This window comes from Balaenoptera ricei, chromosome X, assembly GCF_028023285.1.
Source record: "Balaenoptera ricei isolate mBalRic1 chromosome X, mBalRic1.hap2, whole genome shotgun sequence".
NCBI classification, from domain to species: domain Eukaryota; kingdom Metazoa; phylum Chordata; class Mammalia; order Artiodactyla; family Balaenopteridae; genus Balaenoptera; species Balaenoptera ricei.
In genome coordinates this window covers 64,706,708-64,725,724 of record NC_082660.1, presented here as the reverse complement: position 1 = coordinate 64,725,724, position 19,017 = coordinate 64,706,708, and the positions used below count along the sequence as shown (strand labels likewise).

Genomic DNA, 19,017 nt, shown 5'->3' with positions numbered 1-19,017 from the left:
ACTGAATATTTGTCTGTGTAGATGAGAAATCAAAACAAAACGGTCTTTTGAGTCAAAGAATGCCTCTGCAACTGAGCACTTTTCAATAGTTTCAATACCGTGGTTACATATGAATTTTGGAGGACAGCATTTCATATCCCTGCATTCTTTTTGCAGTTTCAGAAGGATCTGGAATTTTTCTATTTTTGCTGAACTGGTATAATGTGACATGTTGATTATGAAGGGGTCATTAACCCCAAACATTTTTTATCACTTTTTGACTCTGCATTTTCTCAACTCTGAAGTATGTTAATTTGCACTTGTTTATATGTCTCTGTAAGAGTTACTCAAGCCCTCGAGGACTGGTATATGTTTTGTCTGGGAGCTAGATTGTAAGCCCCTTGAGAGCAGGGACCTTATAACTCCTAGGAATGCATCCTGGACATTGTCAACATTCAATTAATGATAATACTAGAAGCCTGCCTAAGGTCATCTGTCACAATAACAACTTCCTTTTCATCTCTAAGGCTTCTAACCGTCAGGAAAAGCTCTTAGGTTGATTTGATAACATTGAATGATTCTACCCAAAATTATGCTCATTATTACCCACTACAATTTGTTCTTTAGAGTGCTTTCAGATTTATAATTTTGGATCAGTTATTATGGTTCCCTTCCCTATAATACCCTGGTTACATACAAGTTTGGGAGGGCTGCATTTCATAACCCAGAAGTCTTTTAGCCTAATACAAAGTAAGCTGATAACATCTATGCTTTCAAAGCCTTTAATTCTCTTCACCAACCCTCACTGATAACTAGGTGGTAAACTCCAAGTATATTGACAATCTTAACTTATCAGAAATAATCCTTAATTCAGTGTATTGTCCTATTTTCAGATTGTAAAATGGAGTCAATATGTACTAAACCAGTCCTATGGCTGTTGAAGTTAAATTGATATGAATATTTAAAGGAAATCTGAGTTCTAAAACAGAAAAACAAATTTGGTCCTTGGTGAGGATGGAGGTAGGGGGAAATTTTTTTGTAAGTCAGGATTTTTGAGCTACAATTTAAATGCAGTCTGATTTACCCCTTTTTAGATAGAAAGTTTGATGAGTCTGACAAGTTGGATTTTTTTCCCTTCACTATTTGCTGATTCAACTATACCCCCCACTACCCTCCACAACCACCCTTAGACCAAACCGCCCTATCTTTTTCTGACATTTTGTCTCCTTTTTCTTTTCCAGTGTACTAAAGGAGGTGTACATAGCCTTTAATCCCAAAGCAGTGGTCTTACAGCTGGGAGCTGATACAATAGCTGGGGATCCCATGTGCTCCTTTAACATGACTCCAGTGGGAATTGGCAAGTGTCTTAAGTACATCCTTCAGTGGCAATTGGCAACGCTCATTTTGGGAGGAGGTGAGTACAAAGGAAGGTCACCAGGAGAATTTGTTGACCTTCCCCCATGTTTTGTCCATTGACACTGAGGAAAACTTGGCTTTCTTAGATTGGATAATACCAACCTGCCCATGGTCCAGAAGCCTGAGTCAATGAACTCTGCCACCTTCACAGTTCAGCATAAGGAAGTACTCTGACACACTTCTCCTCCTCAGCCTGGCATGTGCATTGACTCCTTGGCACTCTGAAGTCTAAGTTTCCATTCCTGAAGCAAAAGTGCTTTGGTTAAAGGTGACATCAGATCTTATTAAGAATAGAGAATGTTAACCTCAGTGGACTTTGATCCATCTTCTCTCAGTATAGCCTTTGAGTCCCAGTTCTAATCATTATCTTTTGGAAACATACCACTAAAATTCTAACCCTACTCACATATAAGTAGTAAACACATGAATTAATTGAATATCTAAGCTGAATTCAAGAACAACTTCTCCCCCACTAAAAAAGCATGGATTTGTTACAATAAAGCAAAATTGAGAGATCTAAAGTGTCTCTTGGGCATTTTTGCCTTCAGTGTGTACTGATGTTTTGTATTACTTAACCAACAGAAAGCTGGGTCTATTCAATAGAAGCATTTACACATTTGTGAAAGGAACCTTTCACAAACCTCAACTACCTTTGAAGGTGCCTTGCTTAGAATCTTCTGTCTATCTGGCACAATCTTTATTACATTAGATAAGTGGACTGGTGTGTTAAAATAACATGGTCAAGCAGATTGAGCTTAAAATGTATGTATTATGGAAGCGCTAATAGTTTGTTGTTTGTCAAACTGTTGTAAAAACCAAATTAGAGGAGATTGTGGGAAGGCCTTATGAAAATGAGTGAGCATTCAACACAAATACACAAGCCTGGTCCTTGGGCAGCCTCAAACCCTAGAGGGATCGAAATTAAAGGTGCTTACAAGAGACAACCTCTTATGAAAAGCTGGCGAGAAATGTATTAACTTCAACTCAAGGAAAAGATAAAATTGATAGGTGCTGCGGACATATTACTTTCCTTAACGGCACTAAAGACAGTGATTATGACACAGGTAGGGCCAGGGGGAAGAAAAAAAGCCCTTTCCTCAATATACATCTGTGTGAATCCGACTTTTGTTTGAGGCTACAGCCTTTACTTAGCATTTTCAAAGCCTCTTTGCTTTCTCAGCCCCAAGTCTTGGCTTTTGAATATATAACTCTTCTTATTCAATATGTGTATTCCTGAAAATACCTTTGCATAAATGGAATTTTTGCAAATCAAATCATACTGTATGTATGCCAGAGAGAGCTTGCTACTTAAAACCTATGGGGACTCTTTTTGAAATCAAATAATGATACCCAATAATTTGATCTGATAAATTCAGATTTTCCATGTCAGGAGTGTTTAAAGTAATACCTGTATCATTTCACTTCAATTCTCAACCCCCAGGAACACATAGACAATTGGCAGAGATGGCCACGTGCCCAAACTTCAGTGGACCCCATTGAGGCCAAAAAGACACATTGCAGAAGCCCCAGCATCCCTGACCTTTCAAGGAATAGAAAGGCTTAAGAAAAGGGCGCCATATGTCTCAATCTATACATGTTATTCCAGTGTAATTATTAATAGTGTCCCTTTTTTACTCTTAAAAGTGTACCATTGTAGATGATAAATGATATGGTCACCCTACCTAAAATAGACCAGATTCTATTTCCCTCAGGCTGCACTGAGGTTAGGAAATCTTTCCATTTTATCCTTACACTCTTGGAATTTAGTTAAAGGCCAAATGTTCTAGTGCTTGCATGGCAGAACACATCTATTCAGCACAAAAATATGCTGATTATTAGCCAGTATAATATGGCTGCTGGGTGACTGTGACAGGACCTGACGAGGTGAGTCAGAGCGTCAATCAGCAGTCCCTTTCTCATCTCATTCTCTTTGATCTCTGCCACTAGGCCTGTATTTTGTGGAGAAAAGGAATGCTGAAATGAAAAGAAAGAAGTCTGTTTCTGTCAGCATTTTCCTTTTCTCTTTCCTGGAGGTTTCCAGGGCTACATCTGCCAATAGCTTTAATATACAAGTCACATCCAGCAGTCATTTTATAGAATTGTTACAAAATTCATCACAGAAACCTTCACTTTGAGTAGGTCACCTCAAAAGATCTGGGTTCCAAGGATCTCAATCTTACCAATGACTCTTGGTGGAATTGAGGACCTTGGAATCCTTGGGTGCATATTTGTTCAGAGATGAGGGCCTTTTTAATCTTTGTAGGCCTTGGACTTCCCAATTCCACATTGTGCATGGTCTGACTGGTTCACTAAAGACTGCCTACTAAGTGGTTCAGAAATATCATAAAGGGATGTTTAGGTGAAATTCTGCAAGTTAGAATTATCTTTCTAGCCCTTTTGTTAAAACATTTTTCTCTCCTTCCTTACCCCCCTTCCCTCTCCTGCTGTTCTGTGACTATTCTTTCCTAACTTCACAATTCTTGATGGAGACAGGAGGCTATAACCTTGCCAACACGGCTCGATGCTGGACATACTTGACCGGGGTCATCCTAGGGAAAACACTATCCTCTGAGATCCCAGATCATGAGGTAAGTAAGGCTCTGACAAGTCCTCTCTTCTTTAAGGGGAAGAGCTGAGTCATTCCACCTAATCAAAATCACGTCCTCACCACTCAATACCGTTTTGTTGAGAGACACTCCAATAACAATAACACACTGTCTTGGCAGAATAGTGGACTCTTGTTCCAAAATATCCAAGACCTTCTGCCTTTTTTTACAAGAGATCTCAAAGGCCAACCAACTTTAATTTCTCAATTAATTACAGAGACTGTGGGAAGGGGTCACCTGTTCACACAAAGAACTCTTTGGAATATGTGCATATTTTCATCCCCTAGACTCAAAAAAGAAGGGGCAATTTTTTTTAAATGTAGAAGCTGGGTTCTCCTCTAACTTTAAAAAGTCCTATTGGTGGTATGTCAAACCTCTGTTCTTTGGTGGTAGTCCTGGTCTCTCAATTTTCTTTGGCTGATGTAAAATTTAAAAAACACACAATCACCACCAAGACAGGTCTGGTATTTTTCCAGCGATTAGTGGCGCACAAAAGTTGGGGCAGGACCACCCAAAATGTGAAACATGTCATTTGAACCTTTGCCATTTTCTTTAGTCATATGAGATGGGCTTTATGTTTTCCAAGGCATAGATGTCTGTTCTAGTTTTCTCAGAACAGGTGTAATAGAAAGCTCTCTGAGAGCTGTGAGTGTGCTGATGATCCCTTTATCTGAAGGTGTACCCCTTCTCTTCCCACCCACCCTGACACCTGGCGGGAAGCATGTTATCACAGATCAGGATGTGTAGCTGCAGGCTTTAGACTGTGACTTATAATAATGAATCAGTGGCTGCAGCCCCACCTTCTCAAGCCATCTCCCAAGGAGTCGAGATGGTACTTGGGTTATAACATTTTGATTCCTGCTCGATGCAGAAGCTGTACAGTTGGGAGCTTTATGCTTTTTCAAGTTACTATTATTTTTTAAAAACTAGAAACAACTTAAACTAATCTCCTTCCAATTTTCTTCTAACCACAGATGAGGTATAATATTTATCTCAGAAAAACCACTCAATGTGTCTAGAATACAAATAGAAGGCACTCTGTAATTTGAGACAATTTGCTGGTGTCAGGGTTAATAGAAGTCTCTTTTCTTGACTTGACTTACCTTTATTCAGTATTTGGAAGCTGTATGAAATATAAAGGTAAGAGAACAAATTACATTTGTGAACAAATTTAATCGCTGTTATTGCCGTGGGAATATCTCAGATTGCATTGTAATTTAAAGCGCTGAGACTTTAAAAACTGATCAAGTTATGTCAAAAAGTAGTTTTAAGAGGTAGAAGCCTGAATTGAGAATGAGTGTTCTGTTCCTAGGAAACAATGCAAATCTATAGATTCATCTATCTTAAAAGGTTGATAAAATTTTAATAAAGGTGAATACTGCCTCTGGTACCTGGAGATGCCTGGCTGGTTGTGGACTTGGCCTTCTAGATAGACATGTCCTGTCTTTATACTGATATAGCCTGCCAGATTAAATGAGATATAATGTATGTCAGGTGCCTAACATACAGTTCTTGGCACACAACAGGCATTTTTGAAATGCAAGTTTTCTCCTTCCCCTTTGTATGCACCTAACAACTTCTTATACCCAGACATTTATGACTTCGTCATTCATAAATTTGTCCAAACCCTTTCGAATCCCTTCTGTCATATCCTTCTGGTATAAGAGATGTGAGTCATCCAAGAGGGAACAAAGAAGAAAATTGAAATGACAGTCTTCCAGGTACAGTAAGATAACATTTTAATGAAAATTGCCAAAAATAGCCCACACAGTGTAAAGGCATATATCAGTTTTGTGCCACAATACACAGTTGCACACAAATATCCTTGCAGTCCTCTGTAATCAGATCAACAAATGGTCACTCAAAAAATATTTACTGAGCACCCGTTGTGTGCCAGGCACTATGCTAGGTGTCTTGGGAGATACAAAGACACTAAGACCTCATCCCCTACCTCAAACAGCCTGGGATAAAGGGAGGTATGAGTGCTGGGGAGATATGTAGATACACAAATAAATATATTACACAGCAGAATAAGAACCACAAGACTATAGGAACAATGGCTATGGAGATGTGCCTCAAGTATAAAGGGGATACAAAGGAGTGCACAAAATACCCTGCCCTCCATGAGCTGAAAATGTAATTGAGAAATCTAATCGGTGAAAAGGTCAGGACAGTGCAGCAGGCAGCCACAGTCTGCTGGCTAACCCCCTCACTGTCTTCCCTCTCAGTCTCGGCTTTTGTTCTTCTGTCTCCTAGGATAATAATCCTCCTCCTCCAGATGCCCTTTTCCCACCTCTCTATGATCTTCCTCAGTCCAGCGTAAAGCCCTATGCCTTTAAAAATCCCTTACCTAAATATATCAAGGCCCTTTGAGCTCTTCCTTCACGTTCATTTGTTCTTTTCATTCCTTTACCAAATATTCATTGGGTCCATACTACTTGCCAGGCCCTATTCAGACCCGATACAGGGATACAAGGACTAACAAGATAAACCCAGTGCCCTAAAAAATCTCATCATCTAATAGAGGGGACAGAACAATGTGCTCAACCCAGGACAGATGAGGAGCGTAGAGGAAATGTTTCACCAAGACTTTAAATTGAATTTTGGAGGTTGATTGGGAGTTTGCCAGGTGAAGAAGATGGAAAGGCATTCTGGGCAGAAGGAATAGAAATTGGAAAGGACCTGGTGCCTCGTGGGACCAGGGAGAAGTTTGATATAGTGGAACACAGGGTTTATGAGAGAGAGAGAAGGATTAAGGCTTGAATGGAAATTGCAGCCAGATTATGAAGAGCCTTGAATGATGCACTAAAGAGCTTACACTTTCTTCTGTGAAAATAGATGAGCTTTGGTCTTTAGAAAGCTCACTTGATAGCAAGTGTATGTTACTAATGTAAAACAGTCTTGCATTGCAGTCTATAGGTTGCAGTGAATTCATAGATCGATTTGGGGCAAAATAATATCTTAATATTTACTCTTTCAGTACATGAATTTGCTATCTCTTTCCATTTACTTAAGTCTTTAATTTCAAATTTTAGTTTATACTTTTCAGTGAACAGGTCTTACACAAATTTTGTTAAATTTATCCCTAAGTATTTCATGACTTTGATGTTGTTATAAATGGTATTTTAAATTTCAATTTCTAATTGTTTGTTGCTAGAATATAGAAATACAAGTACAATTGATTTTTTTATATTTATCTTGAATAATGTAACATTGCTAAACATTAGCTCTAGTAACTTTTTTGTAGATTCTTTAGCATGTTCCATGTATACCAACATGTCATCTGTGAATAAAGAGACTTTTACTTATTCCTTTACAATCTTCATGCCTTTTATTTCTTTTTCTTGCTTTATTACACTGGTTGGGACCTCCAATGCAATGTTGAATAGAAGTGGTGAGAATGAACATCTTTGTCTTGTTCCCGATCAGTGGGGGAAAGCACTTGATCTTTCACTATGAAGTGTGAAGTTAGTGGTAGAGATTTTTTTTTAATATCCTTTATTAGGTTGAGGAAGTTCCTTTCTATTCCTAATTTACTGAGAATTTTCCTCACAAATGAGTGTTGAATTTTGTCAAATGCTTTTTCTTCATCTACTGAAATGGTCATATGGTGTCCTCTTATTCTGTTAATACAGTAAATTGCATTAACTGTTGCTTTTTTTATGTTAAACTAACCTAGCATTCCTGAGATAAACCCTACTTTGTCATGGTATATTACCCTTTTTATATATTGCTGGATTCAGTTTGTTGAAATTTTGTCAAGGATTTTTGTGTCTATGTTGATGAGGAACATTGACCTGGTTTTTTTTTTCTTTTCTTGTAATGTCTTTGTCTGGTTTTGATATCAGGGCTATGCTGATCTTATAAAATGACTTGGGCAGTATCCCCAAGTCCGCTGTTTTCTGAAAGAGTTTATGTAAAATTGATACTGTGTCTTACTTAAATGTTTGATACAATTTGTTAGTGAAAATATTTAAGCCTGGAGTTTTGTTTGTGGGAAGGTTTTTAATTATGAATTCTATTTCTTTAATAGTTACATGGCAAGTCAGATTTTCTATTTCTTCTTGCTTCCATGTTGATAATTTGTCTTCAAGGAATTTGCTTATTCACTCATAATTTTCCCTTATTATTCTTTTAAAGTCTATAGGTCTATAGGAGCTATAGTGATGTCCCCTCTTTAATTCCTAGTATTGCTAATTTCTTCCCTTTTTTCTTGATCATTTTAGCTTATGGTTTAACAGATTTAGTGAACTATATTTTTTTCAGAGAACCAGCTTTTAGTTTCATTGAATTTATTTTTCTCTTTTCTATTTCATTATTTCTGCTCATATCTTTGTTGTCCTTCATTCTACTTATTTTGCATTGATTTTTAGTTCTTTTTCTAGTTTCTTATGGTAGAAACTTAGTTCATTGATTTCAAGCCTTTCTTTTCTAATATAAGTATTTTATGTGCAAATTTGCATCTAAACACTGCTTTAGCTGCATCCCACAAATTTTGATATTCTCTTCATTTCCATTTGGTTCAAAATAGTTTCTAATTTTCTTCTTTGACTGATGGGTTATTTGTAAGTGTGGGTTTTTAAAAATTTATTTCCAAATATTTGAGGACTTTCCAGATATTTTTCTATTTATATTAACTTTAATTTTGTTGTGCTCAGAGAACATACTTTGCATGATTTCAGTCCTTTTATATTTATTGCAATTTGTTTTATGGTCCAGCATATGATCTATCTTGGTGAATGTGTCATGCAATTTGTAAAGAATGTGTATTTTGCTGTTGCTGGATAGCATTTTCTATCATTATCAATTAGGTCAGGTTGGTTGAGAGTGTTATGTCATCTATATCCCTACTGATATTTTGTCTGCTTGTTCTGTCAGTTACTGAGAGAGTTGAAATCTCAACCATGATTTTGGATTTGGCTATTTTTCCTTTTAGTTGTGTCTGTTTTGGCTTTATGTATTTTTGAAGCTTTGTTATTAGATGTATACACACTTAGGGTTGTTATATCTTCTTGATGAATTGACCCCTTTATTATTAAGAAATATCCATCTTTATTTCTGGTAATATTCCTTGTTCTAAAGTCTACATTGTCTGATTTTAATATTGTTGTACATGCTTCATTATGATTATTATTTGTATGATATATCTTTTTCTGTCCTTTTACTTTTAAGCTATTTATGTCTTCATATTTACAATGGGTTTTTTGTAGACAGCATATAGTTGGGTCATGATTTTCTTGTCCAGCCTGACAATCTCTGACTTTTAGTTGGCATGCCCAGACCACTTATCTTTAAATTAATTATTTATACCTTCAGGTTTAAGTCCATCTTCTATTTGTTTTCTATTTGTCCCCTCTGTTATTTATTTCTTACTTTCTATTTTCCTGCCTTCTTTTGAATTAAATGAATTTTTTAAGGATTCCGTTTATTTTCTGTATTTGCTTATTAGCTATAACTCTGTTTTAATTTTTTGTGGTTGCTCTGGGGTTTACAATATGCATTTTCAACTTATCATAGTCTACCTTCAAATAGTATTACACTACTTCATGTGTAATATAGCACACTTGTGACAGTATTCTTCCATTTTTCCCTTTTACTTCCATGTGCTATTGTAGTCATATATTTTACTTTTGCATATGTTATAAACCCCATGATACATTGTTATTATCTTTTAAACTGTCGATTATATATTTTAAATTTTTTAAATATTTATTAATTCATTTAAAATAAGACTAATATTGCCTGTGCATGTTAGCACAAATAACATGTTGTGATTTTTTTTAAAAACTGTATTTTCCAAGAAAAAAAGAAATTTCATGAGAAGAATGGTAATGCTATACATTTTTGCACATCTCTATAACATCTGGCTTAATAGATGACAGCTGAGTTCTCATACCCGCTTCTACATTCAATGTGTTTTGATATTATTTTTGTTAATGTATATGGAGAAAATCCAACTTCACATAGATCTGTAGATGGAAAAGGGAAGTGTATTTTAATAACCTTTACAGGTCATTATGGATATTCTTCTTTGATACTACACAAAAACTCTACAAATGGTAGTTTCTTAAAGGTTAATGCTGTGTGGAATCTGAAAACGTATCCGTGAACTTTGTATGTACTGTTACATTAAAATTCATTGATCATCTTGTACTCTGAAGGGATATTTGACCCAGCTTATTCATATTGGTTATTTGGAAAATATCAGTTCACTAAGTTATACAAATATTACAAATGTTGAAACACTTTATGCAGTATCAGAAATCACATTAAACTGATGTGAATGCTGATTTCATTGGAACAAAGCTTAAGTTTTGGGAAACTGTCAAGCTTATAGTGGCAGAGTGAAGTTTTTCAAAATTCTGATTTTCATTCAAAAACGTGTGAGGGACTTCCCTGGCAGTCCAGTGGTTAAGACTCCACACTTCACTGCAGGGGGCACAGGTTCGATCCCTGGTCAGGGAACTAAGATCCCACATGCTGTGTGGCGTGGCCAAAAAAAACAAAGTGTATATTATCATTGGCAACAAATAGTGTCAGTTATTGATATTTAACCTAAATTGGTAGGCTCACTTCATTTTTAAGAACATATCTACCAAACATCTGAGTATTTAATCATGGTTTCTCCATTAGTTATTCTTCCTCACAAAAATGGTATTCCATGAAAAGTAGCTGTTTAGGTCACAACTTAATCACAGATATGCTTTTCCTCAAGACAACTTCCTATTTTGTCACACAGAATATTAAATCCAGGATCAAGATTTGATAATTTTTAGTGCTTCGCCAAAGCCATTCTTAAGTGAAATGGGATTTTTTCTTTTTACTGTCTGTACACGGCAACAAAGAATACAATAAATGCTGGTATACTTTGGTACTACTGCCTTAATTTATATACCATGGTTCCAGCAGTTTTACCCACCATTTCTTTTGCACATTCATACGAATATAGTTGCTCTGGCATAAACCATATTTTACATTCATATATATATATATATATATCATACGTACCATAACCAAAAATATATACCATAAACATATTTATACATAAATATATAATATAAAATATATAAGTTGCTCCAGGATAAACGATGAGATAGAAACAAGTTATTCAGCACTTTCAATAGTTTAGTACCACTTGTGATTGTTGCTAACCGTTCACATAAAAAAGGTCTTCTTCAAAGATTATTGCTGATACCATATGACTACAAGCAGAACAGTAAGTCTAGCCACATTTATAGACTTGTCTGTTTTTAAGGTGAAAGTACAGTTCCACAAATTAGATAATAATTAAGTCTTTCCCTGAAAACTAATGAAAGAAATCATAGAAGATCTAAATAAATTGAGAGATACTATATAAATGGAGTGGAGATTCAATATTGTAAGCATGTCACCTATGGGGGAAAATGTCATATAAGAAGAAAACCCAAAGAAGAAAATACTAAATCAAAAAATGGATTTAACACAGTTGAAGGATATAAGATCAATACATAAAAATCAACTATATTTCTATATACTAGCAATGAACAAACAGAGATGGAAATTAATGTTAAGAGAATAAAAGGACAGGCCACAGACTGGGGTAAAATACTTGCAAATAATAATCCAATAAAAAGGAAATATATCCAGAATACATAAATAACTCTCAAATGCAATATTAAGAAAATAAGCAACACAATAAAAAGTAAAAGAAAAAATAACTAAATCTCCATGTTTAGAGCTAAATGTTTAAATAAATAAGTTACTGTGCCATTGAAAACAGGCAGGGCTATGAGTTATTTTACTAACTTTTCATCCAGTGGGCATTGAGCAATGTCAACTGTCTAAGGCTTCACTGGTCTCTAAGCTATTATGTGCATTTCTCCAGCCCATGCAGTGCAATAACTTATGCATAAGATGCTTCAGTGGCTTTTTCATTTCTAGTTTGAAAAGCTCTAACAAACAATTTTTGGTTTTTAATAAGCTCATCATGTCTACACTTAAAATATTCAATTTCTTTCCCTTTCACTATGAATGAATGGTCTGAAAATGATGCCACAACTTAAATAATGAATTATTTTGAAACTATATGAAAGTGTTCTGTGGCTAAGACACTGCAAGGTAAATTAATGACATATATAAAGATAATTATAATCATGTTTTCGTTCATTACTTACAATTTCACCCCATGTTTATGAAGTAAATGTCTTCCTTCCATGAGTCAGAGCCCTCACCAATACTGCAGTTTCATCTTTTTCAGCATCTTCAAACATAGATATTACAGCTTGGGTTTGAGAAAGGAAGTCTTCTAATCTCCTTTATTAAGCCAACAATCTATATTCTTGTTGTGTTCTATCTAGGTGGAAGTAAAATTCTGGGATTTCAAAATAATGGTTTACTAAATAAAAATAGTTACAAAGATTATAGCAGGTATGACTAAGGGTACATTTTCCATGTCCTTCTTGTGGTTAGGGAGTCCAGGTACTGGTCATGGTGCCAGTACTTCAGAGGGGAGAACTGAGAAGCTTAAATGAAGGGATGGAAGAAAAGACCCAGAGCCCAATGAGGCAAGCGATCTCATAGTAGGGGCACCTGCTGTATGGACCCCCGCAGGAGATGCAGGGAGACTGGATAACTACTCATACCAGCCAAGGGATGCAATGCTTAGGCTAGAATGAACCTATTAGCAGCTCTGGACCACACCTCCTATATCCGCAGCTAGGCTGTGCAAACTTTTGGCTGGATTGTGTTGCTCCACTTACTCTGCCACCAGGCTGACAGCCTTCCTCACTGCTCCATGGTCTTCAGTGACACTCCTTTGCAGTCAGCACATATACAGCCACCACTGGACCTGCCTCTCTCAACACTGCCCTAAATTATCACTTAAAGAAATTTAAAGATGAGTAAAAAAAGATCTTTTATATTTACACTTTCCAGCATTTTTCAATCCTTTGTGTAGGTCCAGGTTTCCATCTGGTAAAAGTTACATTCTTTTAAAGAACTTAAGAACGTAACTAAAACAACTTAAGTTTTCTCTAGGTCTGCGAGCAACAATATCTCTTGGCTTTTGTTTGAAAAGTCTTTACTTTGTCTTAATTTTTGAAGGATATTTTCACTAGATATAGAGTTCTAAGTTGATAATTTTTTTCCTTCAGAACTTTGAAGATATCACTCCGTTGTCTTCTTGCTTGCACATCTCCTCATGAGAAGTCTGCAATCATTCTTAGCTTTATTCCTTTGTATAATATATGCCTTTTTCCCCCCCTCTGGCTGCTTTTAACTTTTCTCTTTGTGACTAGTTTTCAGCAGCTTGATTAGTTTGTCCTGGTGTGGTTTTCTTTGTGTTTATCCTGTTTTGGTATTCATTGAGCTTCTAGGATCTGAGGGTTTATAGTTTTCATCAAATTTAGTAGTATTTCAGCCATTATTTATTTGCTGTCCTTTCTTTTTCTCTTCTACTTCTGGGACTCCAATTAAACCTGTTAGATCAGTTCTATTGTCCCATAGGTCACTGCAACCCCCTTCTTAAAAAATTTTTATTTTTTTAATTTTTAAATTTTTATTTATTTATTTATTTTTGGCTGTGTTGGGTCTTCATTGCTGTGCGCGGGCTTTCTCTAGTTGTGGTGAGCAGAGGCTACTCTTCGTTGCAGTGCGCGGGCTTCTCATTGTGGTGGCTTCTCTTCTTGCAGAGCACAGGCTCTAAGCACACGGGCTTCAGTAGTTGTGGCACATGGGCTCAGTAGTTGTGGCTTGTGGGCTCTAGAGCGCAGACTCAGTAGTTGTGGCACACGGGCTTAGTTGCTCCATGGCATGTGGGATCTTCCCAGACCAGGGATCGAACCTGTGTCCCCTGCATTGGCAGGCAGATTCCCAACCACTGCACCACCAGGGAAGTCTGTGCAACCTCCTTTTTTTTCAGTCTTTTTTTCTCTTTACTATTAATTTTGGAGAGTTTCTATTGCTTTGCCTTCAAGTTTATTGATTTTTTGTTCTGCAGTATGTAACTGCTGTTAATCCCATCCAGTGAAATTTTCCTTTCAAATATTTGACTTTTCATCTCTATAATTTCTATTTTTAAAAATACTTTCCAAAGAAATTAAATCTTTTTAAAACGCTAACCAAGAAAAACATCTTTCCATTTCTCTTATTGTGTTCCTATTTTATTTACATCCTTGAACATATGGAGCATATTTATAATAGCTGTTTTAAGGTGCTTGTCTAGAATTCCATTATCTCTGTCATTCCTGAGTCTGTTTCTGTTGACTGATTTTCTCTGGGTTGTAGATCACATTTTCCTGCTTCCTGGTATGTTTAGTAATGTTTTAATTTGATATCCAACATCATGAATTTTGCATTGTTGAGTGCTGGATTTTTTTGTATTGATTTAGAGAGGATTGTACTTTTTTCTGATATTGTGGATATCAGATAAGTGGATAAGTTATTGTGGATCCATTTGATCCTTTCAAGGTTTGTTTTTAAGCATATTTAGAGTAAATCTTGAGTAGCCTTTACTCTAGGGCTAATTTAGCCCATTTCAAAGGCACTGCTCTGACGTTTCTACTTATGCCCCATGTATTCAGTGAGGTCTCTCCACTTTGGTCCTGTGTGAACTCTAGGAAGTGTTCAGCTTACAACTTCTCAGTAATTGTTTCCCTGGAAGTTTTTCGAGACTGTCCTTGTGAAGTTTTACTCTGTACATGTTCAGATTGGTATTCATCAAGAGACTCAAGGGGACCTCTATGCATACTTCTATTACTCTTTTTTTGGCTTAGCTCCATTCTCACAATTTCTAATTGCCCTGGCCTTTCAGAACTCCAGTTTCTGTCTTCTCTACTTGGAGATTGCTAGGATCACAGTCCTGTTCTACAGTCCAGGGATTACCTCCAGGCAGAAAGCTGGGGTGATGGTAGGGCTCACTTCATTTGTATCCCTTTTCTCTCAGATCACTGTCTTGTGTTGCCTCTTGTCCAGTGTCTGAAAATAAATGTTTCATATATTTTGTCAATTTTCCAGTTGTTTCCGAAGAGAAAATAATTCCACATCTTCTTTCCCCTCACAGCCAGAAGTGGAAGCCCTTTAATTATCTGCTCTTAATTTTTTTTTCTGCCTTCATTTTTGAAGAATATTTTTGCTGGATATAAAATTCTACATTGACAGTTTTTATTTTCTTCTGGCCTCCATTGTTTCTGATGGAAGGTCAGTCTTATCATTGTTTCCCTGTGTATAATATGTCTTATTTCTTTGGCTGCCTTTATAAATTTATCTTTGGTTTTCAGAACTTTGACCATGTGCCTTAGTGTACTTTTGTTTGTATTTACCCTGTTTGGGATTCCCTGAGTTCCTGGATCTGTGGGTTGCAGTTTTGGATATAATTTGGAAAATTATCAGCTGGTACTTCACTTTTTTCCCCCTGTTCTCTTTCTTCTGTCTTTCTGGGACACCAGTTACACATGTGTTGGATTGATTGATAGTGTCCTACAAGTCACTGAAACTCTCATTTTTCTTCCAATATTTTTTCTCTATGCTTCAGTTTGCTTGATTTCCATTGATCTATCTTCAGGTTACTAATTCTTTCTTCTTTAGTATTCAATCTGCTATTAATCCCATCCAATAAATTTTTTATCCCATCTCACCCAATGATTTTTTTAAACTTCTTCACTTTGAAATGTTTTAGATCCAGAGACAGGTGCAAAAATAGTACAGCGAGGTCCCATGTACCCTTCACTCAGTTTCTCCCAATGGTAATATATAACTGTGGTACAATATCAAAACCAGGAAATTGACATTGGTACAATACACAGACCTTATTCAGATTTGGCCAGTTTTACATGCACTCACCTGTGTGTGTGTGTGTGTATTTAGTCCTATGCAGTTTTATCACGTATATAGATTGATGTAACCATACCACAGTCAGGATACAAAGCTGTTCCATCACTACAAAGACTCATGCCTTGTGCTACTCTTTTATAACCGCTGCTGCCTTCTTCTCTTCCCCCACCCCATTTCTAATCCCTGGAAGCCACTAATCTGTTCTTCATGTTGACAGTTTTTTTCATTTACAGAATGTGATATAAATGGAATTATGTAGTATGTGACCTCTTGAGATTGGCTTTTTCACTCAGTGTAATCCCTTGAGATCTGTCCAAATTGTTTCATAAATAAATAATTCATTCCCTTTTATTGCTAAATAATATTCCATGGGATAGATATACCATAGTTGTTTAACCATTTATTCACTGAAGAACATTTGAGTTGTTTCCAATTTATGGCTATTAAAATTAAACATTCATGTATAGTTTTTGTTTGAATGTAATTTTCCATATCGCTGGGATTAATGCCCAGGAATGCAACTGCTGGATCATATGGTGTGTATAAGTTTGCTTATTTAAGAAACTGACATTTGTGCTTTCTTTTTATTACTGTTTACACAGTATATCTTTTTCCATCACTTTTATTTCAACTTCTCTATATCATTATATTTAAAGTGACTATCTTGTAGACAGGCTATTATTGGGTCATGTTTTTAATCCATTCGGCCAATCTCAGTCTTTTAATTGGTGTGTTTAGACCATTTGCCTTTAATGTAGTTATTGATAAGTTAGGGCTTAAGTCTGCCAGTTTATTGTTTGTTTTCTGTTTGTTCCCTATTTTCCTCCTGCCTTCCTGTAGATTACTTGAACATTTTTTAAGAATGTCACTTTTATTTATCTATAGTGTTTTTCAGTGTTTCATATAGATTTTTTAGTGATTGCTTTAGGTATTAAACTATATATATGTAACTTATTACAGTCTGTTGGTATCAACATTTTGCTACTTTGAGTGAGCTATAGAAGCCTTACCTGCCTTTATTTCCCTTTACCTTCCTCTCTAATATATCTTAAATTTTTCCTCTACATGCATTGAGAACCACATCAGACAATGTTATAGTTTTTGTTTCAACCATCAAACATAATTTTTAAAACTCAAGAGGAGAAGGAAACTCTGCTCTATTTACCCATATTTTTATTATTTCTGTTGTCCTCCCTTCCTTCTTTTTTTTTTTTTAAATATATTTATTTATTTATTTATTTAGGCTGTGTTGGGTCTTCGTTTCTGTGCGAGGGCTTTCTCCGGTTGCGGCGAGCGGGGGCCACTCTTCATCGCGGCGTGCGGGCCTCTCACTGTCGCGGCCTCTCCCATTGCAGAGCTCAGGCTCCAGATGCGCAGGCTCAGTAGTTGTGGCTCACGGGCCTAGCCACTCCACGGCATATGGGATCTTCCCGGACCGGGACACGAACCCGTGTCCCCTGCATTGGCAGGTGGACTCCCAACCACTGCGCCACCAGGGAAGCCCCTCCCTTCCTTCTTGATGCTCTAAGATTTCTTCTTTTATCATTTCCTTTCTGTTTGGAGAACTCCCTTTGCCCATTCTCTTAGGGTATGTCAGATGAAGATAAATTCTTTTTGTTTTCCTTCATCTGAGAGTGTCCTGATTTGTCTTTCACTCCTGAAGGAAATTTTCACCAAGTATAGAATTCTGAGTTGGCAGTTATTTTCTTTCAGCACTTAAAAAATGTGCCTTTTTCTTCTGGCTTCCATGGTTTCTGATGAGAAATCCACTGTCATTCAAATCATTGTTTCCATAATGGTGGAAATGTAAAATGATGCATCATTTCTCTCTATCTGCTTTCAAGGTTTTGGTTTTGCTCTTTTGTCTTTATTTTTCAAATATTTGATTATAATGTTATTTGTAGTGGATTTCTTTGGCTTTGTCCTATTTAGGTTCATTCAGCTTCTTGAATATGTAGGATTATATCTTTCACCCAACTTGGGGATGTTTCAGCCATTATTTCTTTATATTTTTTAAATTCCATCTTATTTATCTTCACCTCCTGGGGCTCTGATGACACAAATGTTTGATCTTTTGTCTTGTCCAACAGGACCCTAAGTCTCTGTTCATTATTTTTTGGTCTATTCTCTCTCTCTATTGTTCAGATTGGGTAATTTCTATTGCTCTACTTTCAGATTCACTGATTCTTTTCTCTGTCATCTCCATTTCCCTATTAAGCCCATCAGTAAGTTTTTTTGTTTTGGTTATTGTATTTTTCAGTTCTAAAATGTCCATTCTTTATGTCTTCTGCTTCCTTGTTGATATTTTCTATTTTTTCACTTTGTTTCTGGCATGCTTCTGAATGCTTCTAATTGATTCTGAAACATTGTTATGATGGCTACCTTAAAATCCTTATCAGGTAGTTCTAACATGTGTCATTTTGGTGTTAACATTTGTTGATTGTCTTTTCTCATTCAAGTTGAGATTTTCCTGATTCTTGGTATGATGAGTGAGTTTTTATTTGAACCTGGAGATTTTGGATCTTATATTATGAGACTCTGGGAACTCTGAACTCTGTACTCTAATAAGCCTGCAGCTTTCTTCTTGAGCTCTACCATATACCACACAAAATATATATAACTAATGAGCCTTACCCAGCATAGTTCCCTTCTTTCCAGGGTTGAATTTCCTCTAGTTTCTGCCTGGTTTTGGATGTTCTCTACTACCTTCAACTTATCATGATTGTTACTCTGATAGAAGCTACTCTATCATTACCAGAATACAGAAGTCAGGGCTTATTTTCATTGTATACCTTTTGGTACCTTTTGAAGTTTTTACCATGTATGTATGACTTCTTTAAAAATGTAAGTAAATTACTGAAATTAAAACATAAAAATTAAATAAACATATTTATCAGACAGACCTAATTTCATTGACCAGCTCCATGAAGTGATCATAGTAACAACATATACTAGACAAGTTGAGCAAATTATTTAACCTGTCTGTGCCTCAGTTTCCTCACCTATAAAACGGGGATTAGAACAACGGCTGGCATATATAAATAAAATACGTAAATATATTACTAATATATAATATATAAATAATATAAATTAAATTTTAGATATTATTGTTAATGTCAGAAATATTGGTAAAACTCCTCACAACCAGGAACATGTTTCTTCTTAATCCCTCAATGCTGAGAATTTGGTACCCAGTAAGTGCTTAATA

At 36.0% G+C, this 19,017-nt stretch overlaps 1 protein-coding gene across 4 annotated transcripts in view; it reads left to right on the top strand.

Annotated features, from left to right (window-relative positions):
* HDAC8 (histone deacetylase 8) overlaps positions 1-19,017 on the top strand; it is a 240,597-nt gene that overhangs the window by 100,906 nt on the left and 120,674 nt on the right. For 3 of the 4 annotated variants that reach the window (XM_059909937.1, XM_059909938.1, XM_059909939.1), the window contains exons 9-10: positions 1,221-1,393; positions 3,889-3,983. In XM_059909937.1, the coding sequence (XP_059765920.1) occupies positions 1,221-1,393; positions 3,889-3,983 (268 nt within the window). The remainder of the gene's footprint in view (positions 1-1,220; positions 1,394-3,888; positions 3,984-19,017) is intronic. The other variant, XM_059909940.1, reaches the window with a different exon arrangement.